The 15,549-nt window shown below is 32.5% G+C and overlaps 4 protein-coding genes across 7 annotated transcripts; 3 read left to right on the forward strand and 1 right to left on the reverse strand.

Moving 5' to 3' along the window:
- The first annotated feature begins 55 nt into the window (after positions 1 to 55).
- On the forward strand, positions 56 to 8,728 carry LOC140057284 (GMP reductase 1-like). Of its 2 annotated transcripts, none has more exons than XM_072102867.1 (9): positions 56 to 340; positions 3,091 to 3,210; positions 4,093 to 4,176; positions 4,577 to 4,750; positions 5,280 to 5,361; positions 5,923 to 6,029; positions 6,118 to 6,160; positions 6,366 to 6,525; positions 6,749 to 8,728. In XM_072102867.1, exons 1-9 carry the CDS (start codon positions 236 to 238, stop codon positions 6,936 to 6,938), a joined length of 1,065 nt encoding a protein of 354 aa, XP_071958968.1. In that variant the 5' UTR covers positions 56 to 235; the 3' UTR covers positions 6,939 to 8,728. The 2 variants fall into 2 exon arrangements, with proteins under 2 accessions (XP_071958968.1, XP_071958969.1); XM_072102868.1 differs by having other exon boundaries at positions 56 to 322.
- LOC140057285 (PSME3-interacting protein-like) lies at positions 8,012 to 11,205 on the reverse strand. 3 transcript variants are annotated; one of them, XM_072102871.1, is made up of 6 exons: positions 11,126 to 11,205; positions 10,375 to 10,515; positions 10,179 to 10,277; positions 9,480 to 9,602; positions 9,100 to 9,241; positions 8,012 to 8,971 (listed from the first exon to the last, which is right to left on the reverse strand). In XM_072102871.1, the coding sequence occupies exons 2-6, from the start codon at positions 10,490 to 10,492 to the stop codon at positions 8,725 to 8,727; spliced, it is 729 nt and encodes a 242-aa protein (XP_071958972.1). In that variant the 5' UTR covers positions 10,493 to 10,515; positions 11,126 to 11,205; the 3' UTR covers positions 8,012 to 8,724. The 3 variants fall into 3 exon arrangements, with proteins under 3 accessions (XP_071958972.1, XP_071958971.1, XP_071958973.1); XM_072102870.1 differs by lacking the exon at positions 11,126 to 11,205 and adding an exon at positions 10,901 to 10,948; XM_072102872.1 differs by lacking the exon at positions 11,126 to 11,205 and adding an exon at positions 10,926 to 10,946.
- A 136-nt stretch (positions 11,206 to 11,341) lies between these two features.
- LOC140057287 (uncharacterized) lies at positions 11,342 to 12,409 on the forward strand. The gene is made up of 3 exons (XM_072102875.1): positions 11,342 to 11,516; positions 11,728 to 11,838; positions 12,057 to 12,409. The coding sequence occupies exons 1-3, from the start codon at positions 11,427 to 11,429 to the stop codon at positions 12,165 to 12,167; spliced, it is 312 nt and encodes a 103-aa protein (XP_071958976.1). The 5' UTR covers positions 11,342 to 11,426; the 3' UTR covers positions 12,168 to 12,409.
- A 646-nt stretch (positions 12,410 to 13,055) lies between these two features.
- LOC140057289 (protein SYS1 homolog) lies at positions 13,056 to 15,071 on the forward strand. Its single transcript, XM_072102877.1, has 4 exons — positions 13,056 to 13,141; positions 13,773 to 14,023; positions 14,322 to 14,389; positions 14,486 to 15,071. Exons 2-4 carry the CDS (start codon positions 13,865 to 13,867, stop codon positions 14,721 to 14,723), a joined length of 465 nt encoding a protein of 154 aa, XP_071958978.1. The 5' UTR covers positions 13,056 to 13,141; positions 13,773 to 13,864; the 3' UTR covers positions 14,724 to 15,071.
- Positions 15,072 to 15,549: the final 478 nt, after the last annotated feature.

Here is a 15,549-nt window from a genome sequence, read left to right on the forward strand (position 1 = left end):
GTCGTCAATTTATATTGCCCAATCGTAACAACCGTTTAGTAGAAAAATAGTTCGCGCGCACACACCGTAACCCCAGAGCCTGGAGCCAGAGTAGAGCAGCAAGCAAGAGAGAGAAGGTGAAGAATACTGTCAAAACATCTTTTTAGTTAGTCGAAACACCGAGAAAAGAGCATAGAAAGACAGCAAAGGTTTTACGCTTCTTCGGTTCCATCGCTGATACAATTTTAATGCTACAATGCCTCGAATTGACAACGATATAAAGTTGGACTTCAAGGATGTTCTTCTGAGGCCGAAAAGAAGTACTTTGAAGAGCCGATCGGAGGTGCACCTTTGGGAATCAGTCAGAAATCATTCTATAATTTTTGAGTGATGTGTGTGTGGTGGAACATTTTCAGCTATTTTTTAATAATATATCACAATATAAATAGTCAACCTAGGCCTAATTATTTAATATTGATAGTAGGCCTAGGTTTTAGTTAATGTGTAGTTACTAAACACCACTGCTTTTTTTAACTCTCAAATTGTGCAGTAAACCGATCGAACTCCAAGTCAGAACCCCAACCCCCTCCTCCCTCTCCTTCCCTTTATTTTATCATATTTCTTTTTTTTAGGCCTTGATTTTGACCGGCTACAGTTCTACTAGAGTATACATTATGAAATGGGGGTGTGCACTGCTATAATCCTATATTTTAAATGTAAGTTAGATAGGCCTAGTTATTATTTAGTTTCAATAACATAAAATAGGCTTTTATCTAGCCTATATTATTAATATTAATTAGTACTAAATAGGCTAGTATTAGTAGGTATGTGTGGTGTTCGTAGGTGTATCATCCTTTTTATAGATGTTTGCTAAAAAAAAAAATATGTAGATGTTCAAATCAACTAGATAGTCCTACTTATTTTTTTCAATTCATTTGCTTACTTTTTATTTAACACTTGTCTACTTCTTTCTGCAAGTTTGCCCCTATAGTAGACAAGATTTTATCTAAATTTGACTTTAAGTATTATACTTAATTGTATACTTCATTTAGGCCTACTAGGTGAGGTCCAGAGTAAGAAATAAGTATACACACTATTATTATGAAAGATGACACTGCATCAATACAGCTGTTGATAGGTTCTACATAGGGGTTAATAATTAGCAAGTGGATTGTCAGTTCATATTGACAGTCAGTGACATACCATAGATTTAGCATACCATAAATAGGTCAGCATTTATTTATTACTAGATAAAGTGCATTGTTTAGTACTTTGTTTGAATAGAAATGTTAATATACTTAATATTATTTTTCAAGCATGACTTCAGTTAGGAATCTCTTTATTTGAAATGAAAGCTACAGTAGTACATTAATTGTCACGGTTATGTAATTAAATATTTATTATGTTAGAAATTTGTGAAAAAATATAACTTAAAATAAACACTAATGGTAGATACTGGGCCAAGATATTAAAAAGAGAGCAATTTTATGCTACATTTTGTAAAAATATATAGTATTAGTAGAACCCCTTTTTGAGTTTGGTATTTATTTTGTTAAAACATCTATTTCATTCACTGGAATGTGTCCACTGTACAGTGGTGTCCCAAAGCAGGGAGTAGCTCAGCTGTATTTGACTTGGTATATTTAGGATAAATTGTTAACTCACTATCTGACAACACTGGGTTTTTTAGCTTATAATTGTATTCAAGTATTCAGTGGGGTTAAAATTTGGTTTACTGCACAACACATTTTTGAGTGAAGTTTTCAAACTAATCACCACACATGTTTGCTTTATAATTATAAATGATTACTGATTGTGTTTCTGTTATTTTTTAGATATATTTATCCTATATATATATGTTTGTAAAGTTGCATGTAAATTACATTAATTGGATTGAAAATAGAAAGGATGTTTTTTGGGATAGGGCAGCGGATTTTTTGGCAAGAAAAAAAATTATATAACGGGAATGGGTGGTTCTATCATTCTAGAATTTTGTACAATAAAAGTGCTCATCCTTGCACAACTTTATTGTCAACTGTCATTGTCAATGTTCTAAATTATCTTACAGTAAAGCTCTGTCTACACTATCAGTATCGAACTAGTTTAACAAAAAAAGTGAGGTGCCCAAATAGGGTAGTAGTGATATGACATCATCATGTCCATATATGGGCACATCACATTTTTTTTGTCACATAAAGTTTGATACTATAGTAGTGTAGACAGAGCCAACAATTATTACAAATTGTTTCAGAGATTTTTGGAACCAGTAGTACTGTCTCTGCTTAAAATTTAAGTTGAAGACTAAGTAATACATTTATATCTGAAGAGCAAAAAAAAGAACCACTTCCAATGATAAACATACATTTTGAGCTTTGTTTCTTTAAATTAAAAAAATTAATAATCAATGCTTGTGAATAGCAATGCATACAATTAGAACTTTGCATTACCTCCTACGCTTGGCATTGTTGTCATGGCAACAAGCATCATCAATTTGACAAATGGACTGTTGTATTAACCATGGAGAATTTCTCCATGTATTAACATATTATGTGAGATTTTAATGTATGGTTTCAGTAAAATAGATGAAAATAATAATTTGCATAAATGAATACTGTAGATTAATTATAATTTTAAACTGAATGTTAAGTTACTGGTACTGTATAATTTAACAGATAGAATAATTTCAAAATTCATATTTTAAATTTGTTATATATTATTAAAGTACAGTTAGTACTATTGACAGAGTATGTCACGGTACATTTGAGTGTAACACACTCCAAAATTTATGCTAATGTAAACAAGATTTAATGGTCAATTCCATTGATAATGCAAGTATATTCCCACCCCCACCTAATTTGTTTAAGTTTTTGCCAAATTACATTATTACCAGCCATTTCCCTGCCTATATTTGATCGTATTTTGTATATTGTTACCATACATGAATATTTGTAATATTTAAATATTTTGTTTTTCATTTTAATAAACTATATTATATCTTGATTCATCAAATAACTGCTTGCTACAATACATTGAATATTAATACGATCTGAAATCTTTATAATATTAGATTTTTACATGTAAAATAATTTTTACAATTACAATTCTATTTAGGTTGATCTGTTACGTTCATATGTATTTCGTAACTCCAAACAAAGTTACAATGGAATTCCAGTTATCGCAGCCAACATGGACACTGTTGGTACTTTCACTATTGCAAAGGAGTTAGCTGCAGTAAGTTCATTAGCATTAATTACTACCGTATATCCTCTGGTATAATCCCACCACCTACAACACAAAACTGGGCTGAATGTAAGGGGTGGGATTATACCCAGGGAAACCCTGGTTCAAAAAAAAAAAAATGATTGATAAGCATTTCTTCAACTCATCTGCACTGACTGGATAGTCCTACAACAAAGTCAATACTTGGACTATATCCGGGGAAATCAGACATAAAGGGCGTTGGATTAGACCTAAAGTGGAATTATACCCGAGAATATGACAATTTAAAAACAAAGGAGAGGTGGGATGGACAGGCATTACAATTGTAAAATAAAGTTCTGAACTAAATCTAATGGATCCAGCCTTTTGCAATGTATTTTGCAATATTTGGGGTGGGGAGGGGGAGGGTGTATTGGCTGGTTTTGGGGGTCAATCTACTGTTATATAATATCCACATATAATAATATGTCGCTTTCAGTTTACTGCATATAAAATTATACGCTGTATTTCAGTGGCTGCTGGGCGTGATGTTGACACTTTAGTGATAAGCATTACATTTGAATATTTCTTAAACTATCACGTATCTCTGTGTACAACGCTTGGAGACCTTTTTTTTTTACAGAAAGCGTGTTACATTCTAAGAATTATTAAATCCTGGCATCAATAACATCATTCTGATTACATTCTGACTTAGAATTTGTATTACTATTATTAATAATACTATTTAATGTAGAGCTCCACTCAGACTTTATATGTTTAATTGAAAGTGATTGCATAAAAAAAATAGGGAAAATATTTGTATTGAAGGATTTTATAGGTTGAACTGTATTGTATCTACTTCTTTGGTTTCAAACTTTGTAATTTTTATGTTGTTATTTATTTTGTAATTTTTAGAATGGTTTATTCACCACCATACATAAACACTATTCTCTTGATGCATGGAAGGAATTTGCAGAACAGAATCCAAAAATTTTAGAGGTATAAATGTTGAAATATTAATTGTACTTTAACTTTATTAGGGAATACAGTATGTTTGACATTTTATAGGACACGATGATAATTATTTTTTATCAAATATTAACATTTAACATAAATATTTGTTGTCTACACTTGAGTTCATTGTATGTATGTCAGCCACAGTGAATACAAAATTTCTTTATAAATTCTAACCTAAAGCATAGATATTTTGAAAGGCAAATATTTTAAATAAGTTTTGATTTGAGCAATTCCTGTCAATACTAACTTGTAGATGTAGTGATTAAGGCTTTTCACAGACACCACATAACCAAGTTTGTATACATAGAATATATTTGTTCGTTTCACACAAAAGTGTCTCAAAGGAGCGGTTCTAATGGACGTGTTGTGTTTGATATTTCAGAACATAGCTGTAAGTGCAGGGACAGGCCAGGGAGACTTTGATAAACTAAAAAATATTCTAGAAGCTATTCCAGCAATTAAGTTTATCTGCCTTGATGTTGCTAATGGTTACTCAGAGATGTTTGTGCAACACGTTAAGGGTGTACGTGACCATTTTCCAAATCATACAATAATGGTATGTAAAGTGTCTAATTAAAATAACCTATACAGATTGCTTAGACTATTAGTACAATAATATTTAGTTGAGCTGTAGTTTGCCTTTCAATCCCAAGGTGCAGGGTTCAATCCTGACCTAGTGGCAGGGTTGTAACTCACAGCCCTTTTAAGTCCTATCCCATATAAGCATGGTAAATTATAAAATAGTCTATCCATCCTGTATTGGTGATTGGTTGTTTACTTGCTTGCTGTTGGATGGTATGAATTCAAGATTCATGAAATTTTATTTGTCCATAAAAATGGAAATTAACTTTGCTTGGTAGATTAAAACAACAATAAAAAACAAACATAAAAAATGTTGCAACAATTTATTACGTGCAGTATTATAACAGATTAAAATACAAGATAAAAATTTAATAATAATTAAATTAAATTAAAACAATAATTATAACTGTTACCATTTTGAGAAATAACATAATTATTGAAAATTTCTAGTTGTCTTAATTTTTGTTTTGTTGTTTAAATTTATTGTTGGTTTTTTTAATTAGGCTGGTAATGTTGTTACTGGAGAGATGGTGGAAGAGTTGATATTAGCTGGAGCAGATATCATCAAAGTTGGCATTGGGCCAGGTATGTAAATTGCATGAGATTAAAGGTCAGGTGTCATGGGTCATTTGCTTTTACTTAAAAATAAAATATCTAGCACTGTTCAAAAGCATAAGATTTATTCCAATTCCAATGCATCATCAGTAAAAAAAAACCTTAAATACACTCAATTGGCTTTAAATTAGTAATAGCAACAGTTCATCCATTAGCCTGATACTGTCAATGAATCAACCAATCACAATCCAGAAATGTAAATGTTCATAATAGTTGTTGATTGGTTTTAATTTATAGCCTTATGCTATGTCAATAATATGCAAAGACATTCAGTGATTGTAAGGCAGTACGTTATAAGAATATGGTTACGGCATAGAAGTAGTTATATTATTAGTATTTTATTTATAAGATGTTCTCCAAAAACTTTCCAGTTATTAATTTCTATGTATCTGTTCTGTATTCATTAAGGTAAAAACAAGACATTTAATTAGAGTGAGGTTTTCAGAATTTGCATGTGAAAAAAATTGAAATATTGATTTTAAAAATTTGAACTAAGGATATTAAGAATGACATTTTTTTGTTAATGTCTAGGCTCAGTATGTACCACAAGAAAGAAAACTGGAGTAGGTTACCCTCAGTTGAGTGCCGTCATAGAGTGTGCGGATGCTGCTCATGGCTTAGGCGGACACATCATTTCTGTAAGTTGTATTATATCATGTACCTCTGTAGGTAAAAGTAGGTTAAGTTTGAATCTGAATGTGCATGATATATATTTGGTTCTTTTAGGATGGTGGCTGCACTTGTCCTGGTGATATTGTAAAGGCATTTGGTGAGTATTAAAATAAATGCATTAATATTTTGTTAATACCTTCTGTATACAAGTAGACAGGTTTCCACATCATTTGTGCCATGTACTACTGTATTAATTGCTTCGTACTACTATATTAATTGCTTTGTACAGGTATAATTTGTTAACACGATAATGTCCACAATTGTTAAAATATCACTTTTTTCATATTTATTCTTTCATGTAGGTGCTGGGGCTGACTTTGTGATGCTTGGAGGTATGCTGGCCGGTCATGACCAGTGCCCAGGGGATGTGATAGAGAAGGCAGGAAAGAAGATGAAGCTTTTCTATGGAATGAGCTCTGCCACGGCAATGAATAAACATTCAGGAGGGGTGGCTGAATACAGGTACAAATTATCCAGGAATGTTTGCATATACAGTAAAACCCCTATTCCCCTTGGGATCTAATTAATAGATAGAGGTTGGCCGTAGTGTAAAAACATTTTCTTCCTCATTGTCATGTGTGATAGGAAAGTGTCTCCTAATAAGAGTGTCCCAAAGCAGAGGTTTCACTGTAATAAATGTTGAACTGATCATGAAGTTGATAAAATTTCAACTTTTTCTATCTAGAGCAAGTGAGGGCAAGACGGTTGAAGTACCATATCGAGGAGACATCAACAGTACGGTTCTAGATATCCTCGGAGGTCTACGTTCTGCGTGCACGTACGTCGGTGCGGGCAAACTAAAGGAGCTCAGCAAACGAACAACTTTCATTCGGGTCACCCAACAACTTAATAATGTCTACGGAAATTCAACATAGTATTTCAAAAATGTGTATTAAACTTGCAGTAGTTAGCCAACCTTGGAATTTAATGTGTAAAATGCTGATAAATATTACATATTACAATATTGAATATATTGTATAAAAATGTATTGTGGTGCAGTTGCAGTATATCTATTCTTATTGATGGAAATAGGTTACTGCAGTAATTGCAGTATAAGTTACTGTAACGTGTGGGTGCAGCAGCGCTGGTGCAGTTCGTGGTATTTGTTTTGTAGAAATTATGTATTATGGTTATTTTTGAAAGGCTGTAAAATGTTATTGGTGCTGGTGGTAGATACACTTTTGTTTTTAAATCATTCATAGAGAAATTTATTTTTGTACCATGAATGCATGCATAAAAAAAAATAATGAAATATACTTTTACCTTGCACAAGATTACCGTGCTAAAAACAGCTGAATACTGTATGACATTTTTTGATATAATTTCTTATTGTTAGGTGCATTTTTATTCTGTATTGTCAATCTTTGTAGTATAATTGTAGAACTTCCAACACAATCGCAGTTTCAATTGATGGGAGGGGAACCACCTAAATATGGCTGCATCAAATCAAACAATAAGATATGCCAGTTAGAAGTAGCTGCTACATTGCCCGCATGTTGTCAACGTGGGTGTTGTATTCTATTATCATTGTATGATGATTTTTTTCCCATTATCAACATTTTATAACTGTATTCTGTAGAGGATCCAGGACTTTGAAATGGATTGGAATGGATCTGCCTATATGCGATTTTCACAGTTAAGTACTTATTTTTACATACTCGCTAGCTCTCGAGTTGTGTAATAAACTCGATGGAGATGTGTGCGACAAAAATGATTTTTCCCCTGGAAACTTTATCAATTCAAAGGTTTAATTTTGAACAATAAAATTACCTTGATTCATTGCAAACTAAAGCATTAAATTGATTGAGTAAAAATATAAAGTGTTCCAGGTATGGTTGTTTAGTTAGTTATTATATGAATACCTGATTCATTATACAGCTACACACTTAATGCATTTATAAAGGTTTAACCATCAGAAAACCAGACATAGACATACATAATTTCAGTATTGTAATCAAGATTCATTTATTTAAAAATCACAACATACTGTATTGGGAAATCTGTCAATATGGAAGAAGCCAGGTTTATGACCAAACAGCACTACAGTACACCAGATGGATGTATGTAGACTGAAAACAATATGCATTGCTGCAATTACGGCATTTTAAAGCTCTGTTTACACTATCAAACTAGTTTGACAAAAAAAAAAGTGTGATGTGCCCAAATATGGTAGTGATACGACATCATTGTGTCCATATATGGGCACATTCTTTTTGTCCTATAAAAACTTGATAGTTTAGGACAGGGCTTTCAACAACCATGACAAATGATGATTGCATTGGTTCATTGAACTATCTCATCTTCACCTGGTACACGTTTGCTGATCCAAACACCGCTATTGGCCACCGGAAAAGAAACATTTTAAAATATCTGTCCCCATCTTGATCAACCTTTGTCTTCTATGTGTTATCTATATTTTTGTAACCACACCTCAATCACTTCTTAATGGAAACCCTCATTAAGTTATATCCAATTAGGTTCACACCAACCTGTGTAATATGTATAACTTATAAATCAATAAACATAAAGGGTGCTAGTTGAATTTTTGATTGGGACTACAAAACTAATTTTTCTATATATTGCTTAATCCTGAATTATGGATCTGCTTCTTGGGTTAAGTAAAACTCGCCAACATACAGACATAAACAATTCTGTGTAAATTTAACCCTCGCACTTTTTTTTCTTTATGGTGTTTGCTTTCAATTTACTTGAAGGAATTTCAAAATCTGAATCTGAACTAGAGTCTGAATCGGAGCTGTTTGAGTAAACGCCAAGTCCTGGTAAAACAGCGACATATTTTGCTACCGTTTCGCTACCATTGCTTGATATTGTGCTGGAGATTTCTGAAGAATTTGTTGTTTTACTATTTTTATTTGGAGATGATTCACTTTTATCTTCAGTATCACTCCTAGAAAATCAAATCGTAAATTTAGTAAAAAATCATACTTTTAACTTTAATGTATATGATCCTTGTATAAGTATACTGTACTTGATTTTGTGTTAATGGGCGTTAAGTAGACAAATGTTTCCTGGTACCTTTTCCGCTTGACTGCACCGGCTAATAATGATTGTTGAGATTTTCTGGAGGAAGATGATGATGATGCAGCAGCTTTGACAACTGGTGGTCTTTCAGTTTTTTGTTTTACATCGTCAATCAATTCAATTTCTGCTCTTGCTTTGTATGGGACAGTTAAGAATATAAGTTTTTTAGTAAATTATCGGGATACTATTGAAAAAATAGTGTCCCATTGTTGTTATTCAAGGCATAATTTAACTACATACTTATATTTATTAATTTAAATATACTAGCTTATATATATAGTAGTACAGCCCTCTCCAGGACACACCTATTCAGGGGACACTCTCTCCTTAATAGAGGTTGTACTGTGTTAATATCAATGATCTATTAAAGGATATTCTGTATTCTTTAATTTCATTAATTTCTTCCTGCCATCGTTTATTCTCCATCTCAATTTGTCGATTTGATACTTCATCTAAAAACTCTGCCTCTTCATCCTCAAGACCCCTCACCATATTCTCTGGGAGAAAAAGTAAAATTGATGCTCACACTTAAATATATAATATTTAGGAATAAGATTAAGTTTAGAAGGGTGCAGACCATCATCCATGAGGATAAGCTCACTCATCCTGAATTGTAAGGCATTATGTAAGCTCTGTTTACACTATCAAACTTTATGTGACATGTGATGTGCCCATATATGGGCATGGTGTTGTCATACTGCTACCATATTTGGGCACATCTAGTTTCATAGTGTAGGCATATCTATTTTATTTTTGAAGTGGAGTTGTGGCTTGGTGGTTATGATGCTTGGCTACCACTCCTGGGTTCAAGTACCGTCACATGTCGGGATTTTTTCAAAGGACAAAATTACAACTCCACTCACAAGGTAATTGTAATAAGACTTTGTGTATATGTTTGTCTTGTGAACCTCTGAGGTTCCCTAATGATGGATCACCCTCAATAAATATGGTAAAAAAACAAATAGAGACCATGGCAAGTCAGTGTGGTGGTTATCAGTAACCACGCATTGTTTTCAAGCTCAATCGTGCAGATTGTTAGTTATTGAATAGTCAAACTATTTGAATCTTATTACTAAATTGATGTGCTTCATCAAATTCTGCCTGTTTCTTGTCTTTTTGCTCCTGTAGCCTGTCAAACAGTGATCTTGGATCATATGCTTCTTCAGGGGCCTCTGTTTAAAAAATAATTGAGTACATTTATTTAGAAAGATTGGTAAATGAGAGAATAGGATGGATTGATTGGTATGATAAATATTTTATTATCTTTACCTAATGGTTGATCCTCAGTCCTAACTTTGTCCCATTCTTCTTGTCTTTTCTTTCTTTTTTCATCCAATTCACCTTCTGATATGAATGATTTAAATGATATTCCACTGCTGTCTGCCATGTTTGTTTTTTTCTAGAAGCAGCCTGTAAATAAAAATGAATACATACAGGAAATTAGAAGTGCTGTGAAAAAAATAATCAGCTTAGCTTAATATTATTGATAGTAGGACATGGAAAATGAATAGGCCTACAGCAGAAACTGGCTGGTTTATTACCAACACAGCAGGGGACGAAACGTCTCTAGTTAAGATTACACAATGCCTAAGCCTGGCTCACTCTCTCTGACTCTCAGCCTAGAATCGATTGTCAGTGCCTACTGAGTGAGCCTAGCTTAAAAATAAGGATTATTTTTAGGAAAAACCCCCAGCCTCAATTATTTAAAAGCAACATATAGTTAGCGAGCCAATATATATATCTATAAAATTGTCTATTATTATCAATCTTTAAAAAAAAAAGCCTTTTATTTTACACAGTTTTCAACCATGCGAGTTTACGTTTACAAACGTCACACGTCGAGCGAGCTATGAAAAATAATATGATATAGCCCGCCCTCTTTAAATAAACTTCCTTAAATAAAAATCCTCTCTAGACTTTATGTTCTCAGTGTATGCTTAATGTAGGCCTATCCCCCCCCCCCCCCCGTGTACCCCAACTAGACAATACATAACGCTTAGTAGATTGACAAATGACAAACATGCAGACTGGATGACCAACCGATAGACTGACTACACAACTTAATAACAGCTGACCGATAACTGTATCATCTTCGTGACTGTTTGAAACGGTCCACCTCACATCAACCACAATGTGGTATTCATCGCCATTATCCATCATTGTCATAAATATAATCCTATTCAAATGTTTCTATTTTATTCTTATAAATATTTGTTTCGCTTGAGCAATATTTTTTTTAAAATTCCTGATCATATTGCATACACACTACATTCTATATGTGTATAGTATTGATAATTCCTCCGACGAAGTAAGCAGCAGCTATGTCTAGATATATAATTAGAACGTCCCCGGGTGGATGGAGTCAACCAGGTCGACCAGCGACAAAGAATGTCCAAATGGCAATTGATATGGTAAGTAAATACAGACTAAATTAACTTTATATTTATCTGAACAATCGGATATTATTATAATTTCCTCATCAACGTACTTCACAACGTACGCGTCTACGTCACACGGATTTGGAGTATTAAGCCACAGTTTTTATAGTCTATTATTAGGATATAAGTTCTTTATTTTTATTCTATATTGATGAATCAACATTTACCTTTTACTTCTATACAGTTGAAAGGGGACTTTCAGAAAACATCAAAACAGTTTAAATTGGCTAAATTTGAAGCCAGACGGTACTGGGACCAGGAAGAATATATGGGGACTCAAAATTACTGTGTCGAGGTAGGAGGCTCCGATTATGTGTTGTCGAATCATGTAAACTCAAGTCAGAATGGCAATATATCAATATATATAGTATTCCATTAGGTTTACGGTCTGGAATTGAATATTATTTTAATACATAATTTTGTCATGGTGAAGACATTGTCAATACAAACGTCATTTTCTGTAATTTATCATCACTCAATTTAAATACAGTAATCTAATTTGTTTAATTGTAGGCCGATATCGGAGAGTGTGAGCCTCAACTCGTGTACATTGAGTATCAGCAGAACTATAAAGGGCACGTTGCTTTGATTTCATTCCTTCGGACCTGGCCATGGATGAAGTAGTCATTCTCATCTCAACATAATATAATTTCTGAATGTGTTTCGGACTCATTTTATAGTAATAAGGTTCAAGGTACACAAGTATAGATAAAATAAATAGTAATTTACATTGAGTGTAATAACAATAATAAAATATTTTTGCAAGACAATTTTATAATACTTCTGTAAATTACATCTAGGCACCTACCGTAATTTAAAACCAATATGGTTTCAATATATTCACTCAGTCTCCGGTTTTCGACCCAAATTACATTATACGTATACAGTACTGTAATTTATTATTCAAAGTTTAAATCGACAATATTATTACAATTGCGCATGACCAGAACGAAACTTTGGATATAGTCTGACTATGACTATTGACCAATCAGATCACTAGGTTGGTGTACGCAAAGTACCGCCGATTTTCACATCACTTGCACTGAGCATGGTTCTTCAGATCGTACGTAGGCCTACACAAAAAGGTAATAAAAGTGAGTATTATTATGTACTATACTTATCGTAGAACTACTCTAATCATCTACACAATATATTTAATTGATTTATACTTATACAAGCCATAATATATTGTTTCTAATACCTAGGCCTAGGCTATTTGCTAGGCCGCTTTTCCGACTCGTGTACTTAGCCATCGCCGCTTCTTCAGTATGTAAGTACGCGCTTCCTTAGCTGACCTACACTCTAGCCTAGCTAGCCCTTAGCAAGCTTCGAAATAGTTTACAACAACATTCATAGTCACAACCTAATCCTTTAACTGAACAATTAGCATTCGTTCGATCGATAAATAATCAATCAATCGGAAGTAAAGATTAATTTCATTTAATAATATTTAATATTTTTAAAAAAGTATGGAAATGAATGTTTGGCACAGCCGGCCTTCCATACGCACCGACACGTCTGCTAAAAACAACACGAAGGAAACTAGCTGAACAATTTATTGAGAAATAGTTCATTCATCGTTCTTTCCCGTAAATTAAGTGAGTATATTTTCAAATATGAAATGATCCTATAATTTAACTATTTAGATAGTACTTTATGTATGTATATTTATATATTTTGTTTTAGAATATAGGGAAATATTACAGGTTATCGCTAGGCCAGCTATTCATGAAGAAAATCTCATTTTTCATCGTAGATTAACTGGCAATTAGTAGTTAAGCTTAACCTAGAACTATGTGTGGGGTCGTTTCGTCCTAATCAATGCTCTAAGGTTTAGAGAAAAAAAACAGTGTGTACGTTATTCCTGGGAATATCCAAAAAGTAATTAGTTTCCTGTTAACATAAATATTAATATAATATTTATATAAAATAAATAATAAAAAAACAAACATTATTATTATAACTAGACATGAAACTCGTCACTTTTTGACGAGTTAGTTTAGTTATCCGCACGACAAACGTGCATGTCATACGATAATAATGCCTATCTATATTTAATATAAAAAATGTGAAAGATCTATTATGAAGATAAACAAATAAAGTTTGAAATATAGAATCATAAAATGGATTGCGCAATGCCTCACTTAATCTATATTAATCATAATATTTATGTAAATTATGAAATCATCATATTCTATCTTTTAAGATTTAATTCATTGTTTCTTTCAGATGTTAAGATAGTCTTTTTCTATGTATGGTGTGATGTTCTGACTGTTAAAGAAAATTCCAACAATACAAAAGAAAACTAAATAGACTACAATATGGCATCTTTTCGGAGCTATGTGTGGGATCCAATACTAATCATATCACAGATGCTTAGTATGCAGACTGTATTTTATGTTTCTTTAGGATTCTGGTTAATTCTTATTGACAATATCTCAAGTACAAATAAATCATTAGATCAAATTTTTAATCACCAGGTGAGTTTTCTCTTCCATCTCAATCCATCCACCCCCCAAAAACACCTCCATCCTCTTTTTCTCTTCTTTCTTCTTGCCTCCCTTTCTTGCCCAACAACATCCATTATAAAATGATGACAGTGGCCATAAATAAACCATTTTTGGGTTATACAATGTGTGTATAATAGCGGTACTGTATTTAAAGAGAGGTTACTATTAGCAGTAAAGAGTGGGCACTATTATGTGCTGTTTACTGGATATACCAGTGCACTATCAATTTTAATACTAACGCTATTTATATCATTTCATTTATTCTCAGTCTTTAGATATAAGTTCAGGGAGTGGAAAAGTAATACTAATAGCTTTTATGCTGAATTCATTAACAGGGTAAGTAGAAATGTAACAAAGTCAATTATTATTATTTTATACTTGTGTCCATATGTTTGCATTGTTTTATTGTACGATTCTTCTTGTTCTTTTCAGGGCTGTTAGTTTATGGCTCATTGTACGGCGTTCAAAGCAGTGTTGGGATTTTGCCATAACTGTCCATATAATACATTTACTAGCATGTTGGGTTTACAACATTCGCTTTCCATCGACAATGACATGGTGGTTAACAAACATTTCATGTGCAGCATTGATGACAGTCCTTGGAGAGTATTTGTGCATGCGTAGTGAGATGAAAGCAATTCCTGTATCAGGTGGAAGAGCTGATTTATGACATAAAAAGTACTAAATAGTATTTATAGGTCACTGTTATTCAACCATGGACCTATAAATTAGAATAATTTATAGGTCCATGATCCAACTACCACATTTTATTTGACAGTAATCTCATATTTGGTCATGGAAACACAAATTATAGAAAATGTTCATATTTTTGACATGGCGACACAATTCTGTGATTCCAAATATTCAATTTAATAAGTGGTATACTGTATTATGAAAATCACCTGTAATTTTAAAATAAATTTGGTAGTTTTTATGGATTTAGATTTTTCTATTTTAGAAATATATTTTATTCAACAATATTTATCACTGATTTATGTGTTATATGTTAATTGTTAGTCTTGGTGTTTCATATTTTTTAGCATCTTAGATGCTGTTACTTGTAAATGAAATATTTATAATAAAATATTTAATAAATGAAACTGTGCATTTCTCTGTGTTGTGCGTGAAATATGCTCTTCTAGTACTTTGGTCTTATTGCTTATTGACATCAGTGATTATTATAACTTTCCCCAAATCTATAGTTATTGATCAGTTCTTTAACATTTTCCACCCATCTGATTTTATTTTATTTACCTCAGCATCATAAAAACAATTACATATTCACAGAATTACATATATACTGAAAACAAAGATTGAAAGATCAACACCAATACTTTGATTTTATCTAAAGTATAGGTATGATATACCATGCATGCCAAGATGTTTTTTACAATTAAGCAGAATTGCCGTCTAAAGAACCTAGGCTACTATGATTCAGATTATTTAAAACATAAATACGCGTCTTTTAATACCACAAATCGGCAGCAAAGTGTCTG

Source organism: Antedon mediterranea, chromosome 8 (assembly GCF_964355755.1).
Source record: "Antedon mediterranea chromosome 8, ecAntMedi1.1, whole genome shotgun sequence".
Classification (NCBI taxonomy): Eukaryota; Metazoa; Echinodermata; class Crinoidea; order Comatulida; family Antedonidae; genus Antedon; species Antedon mediterranea.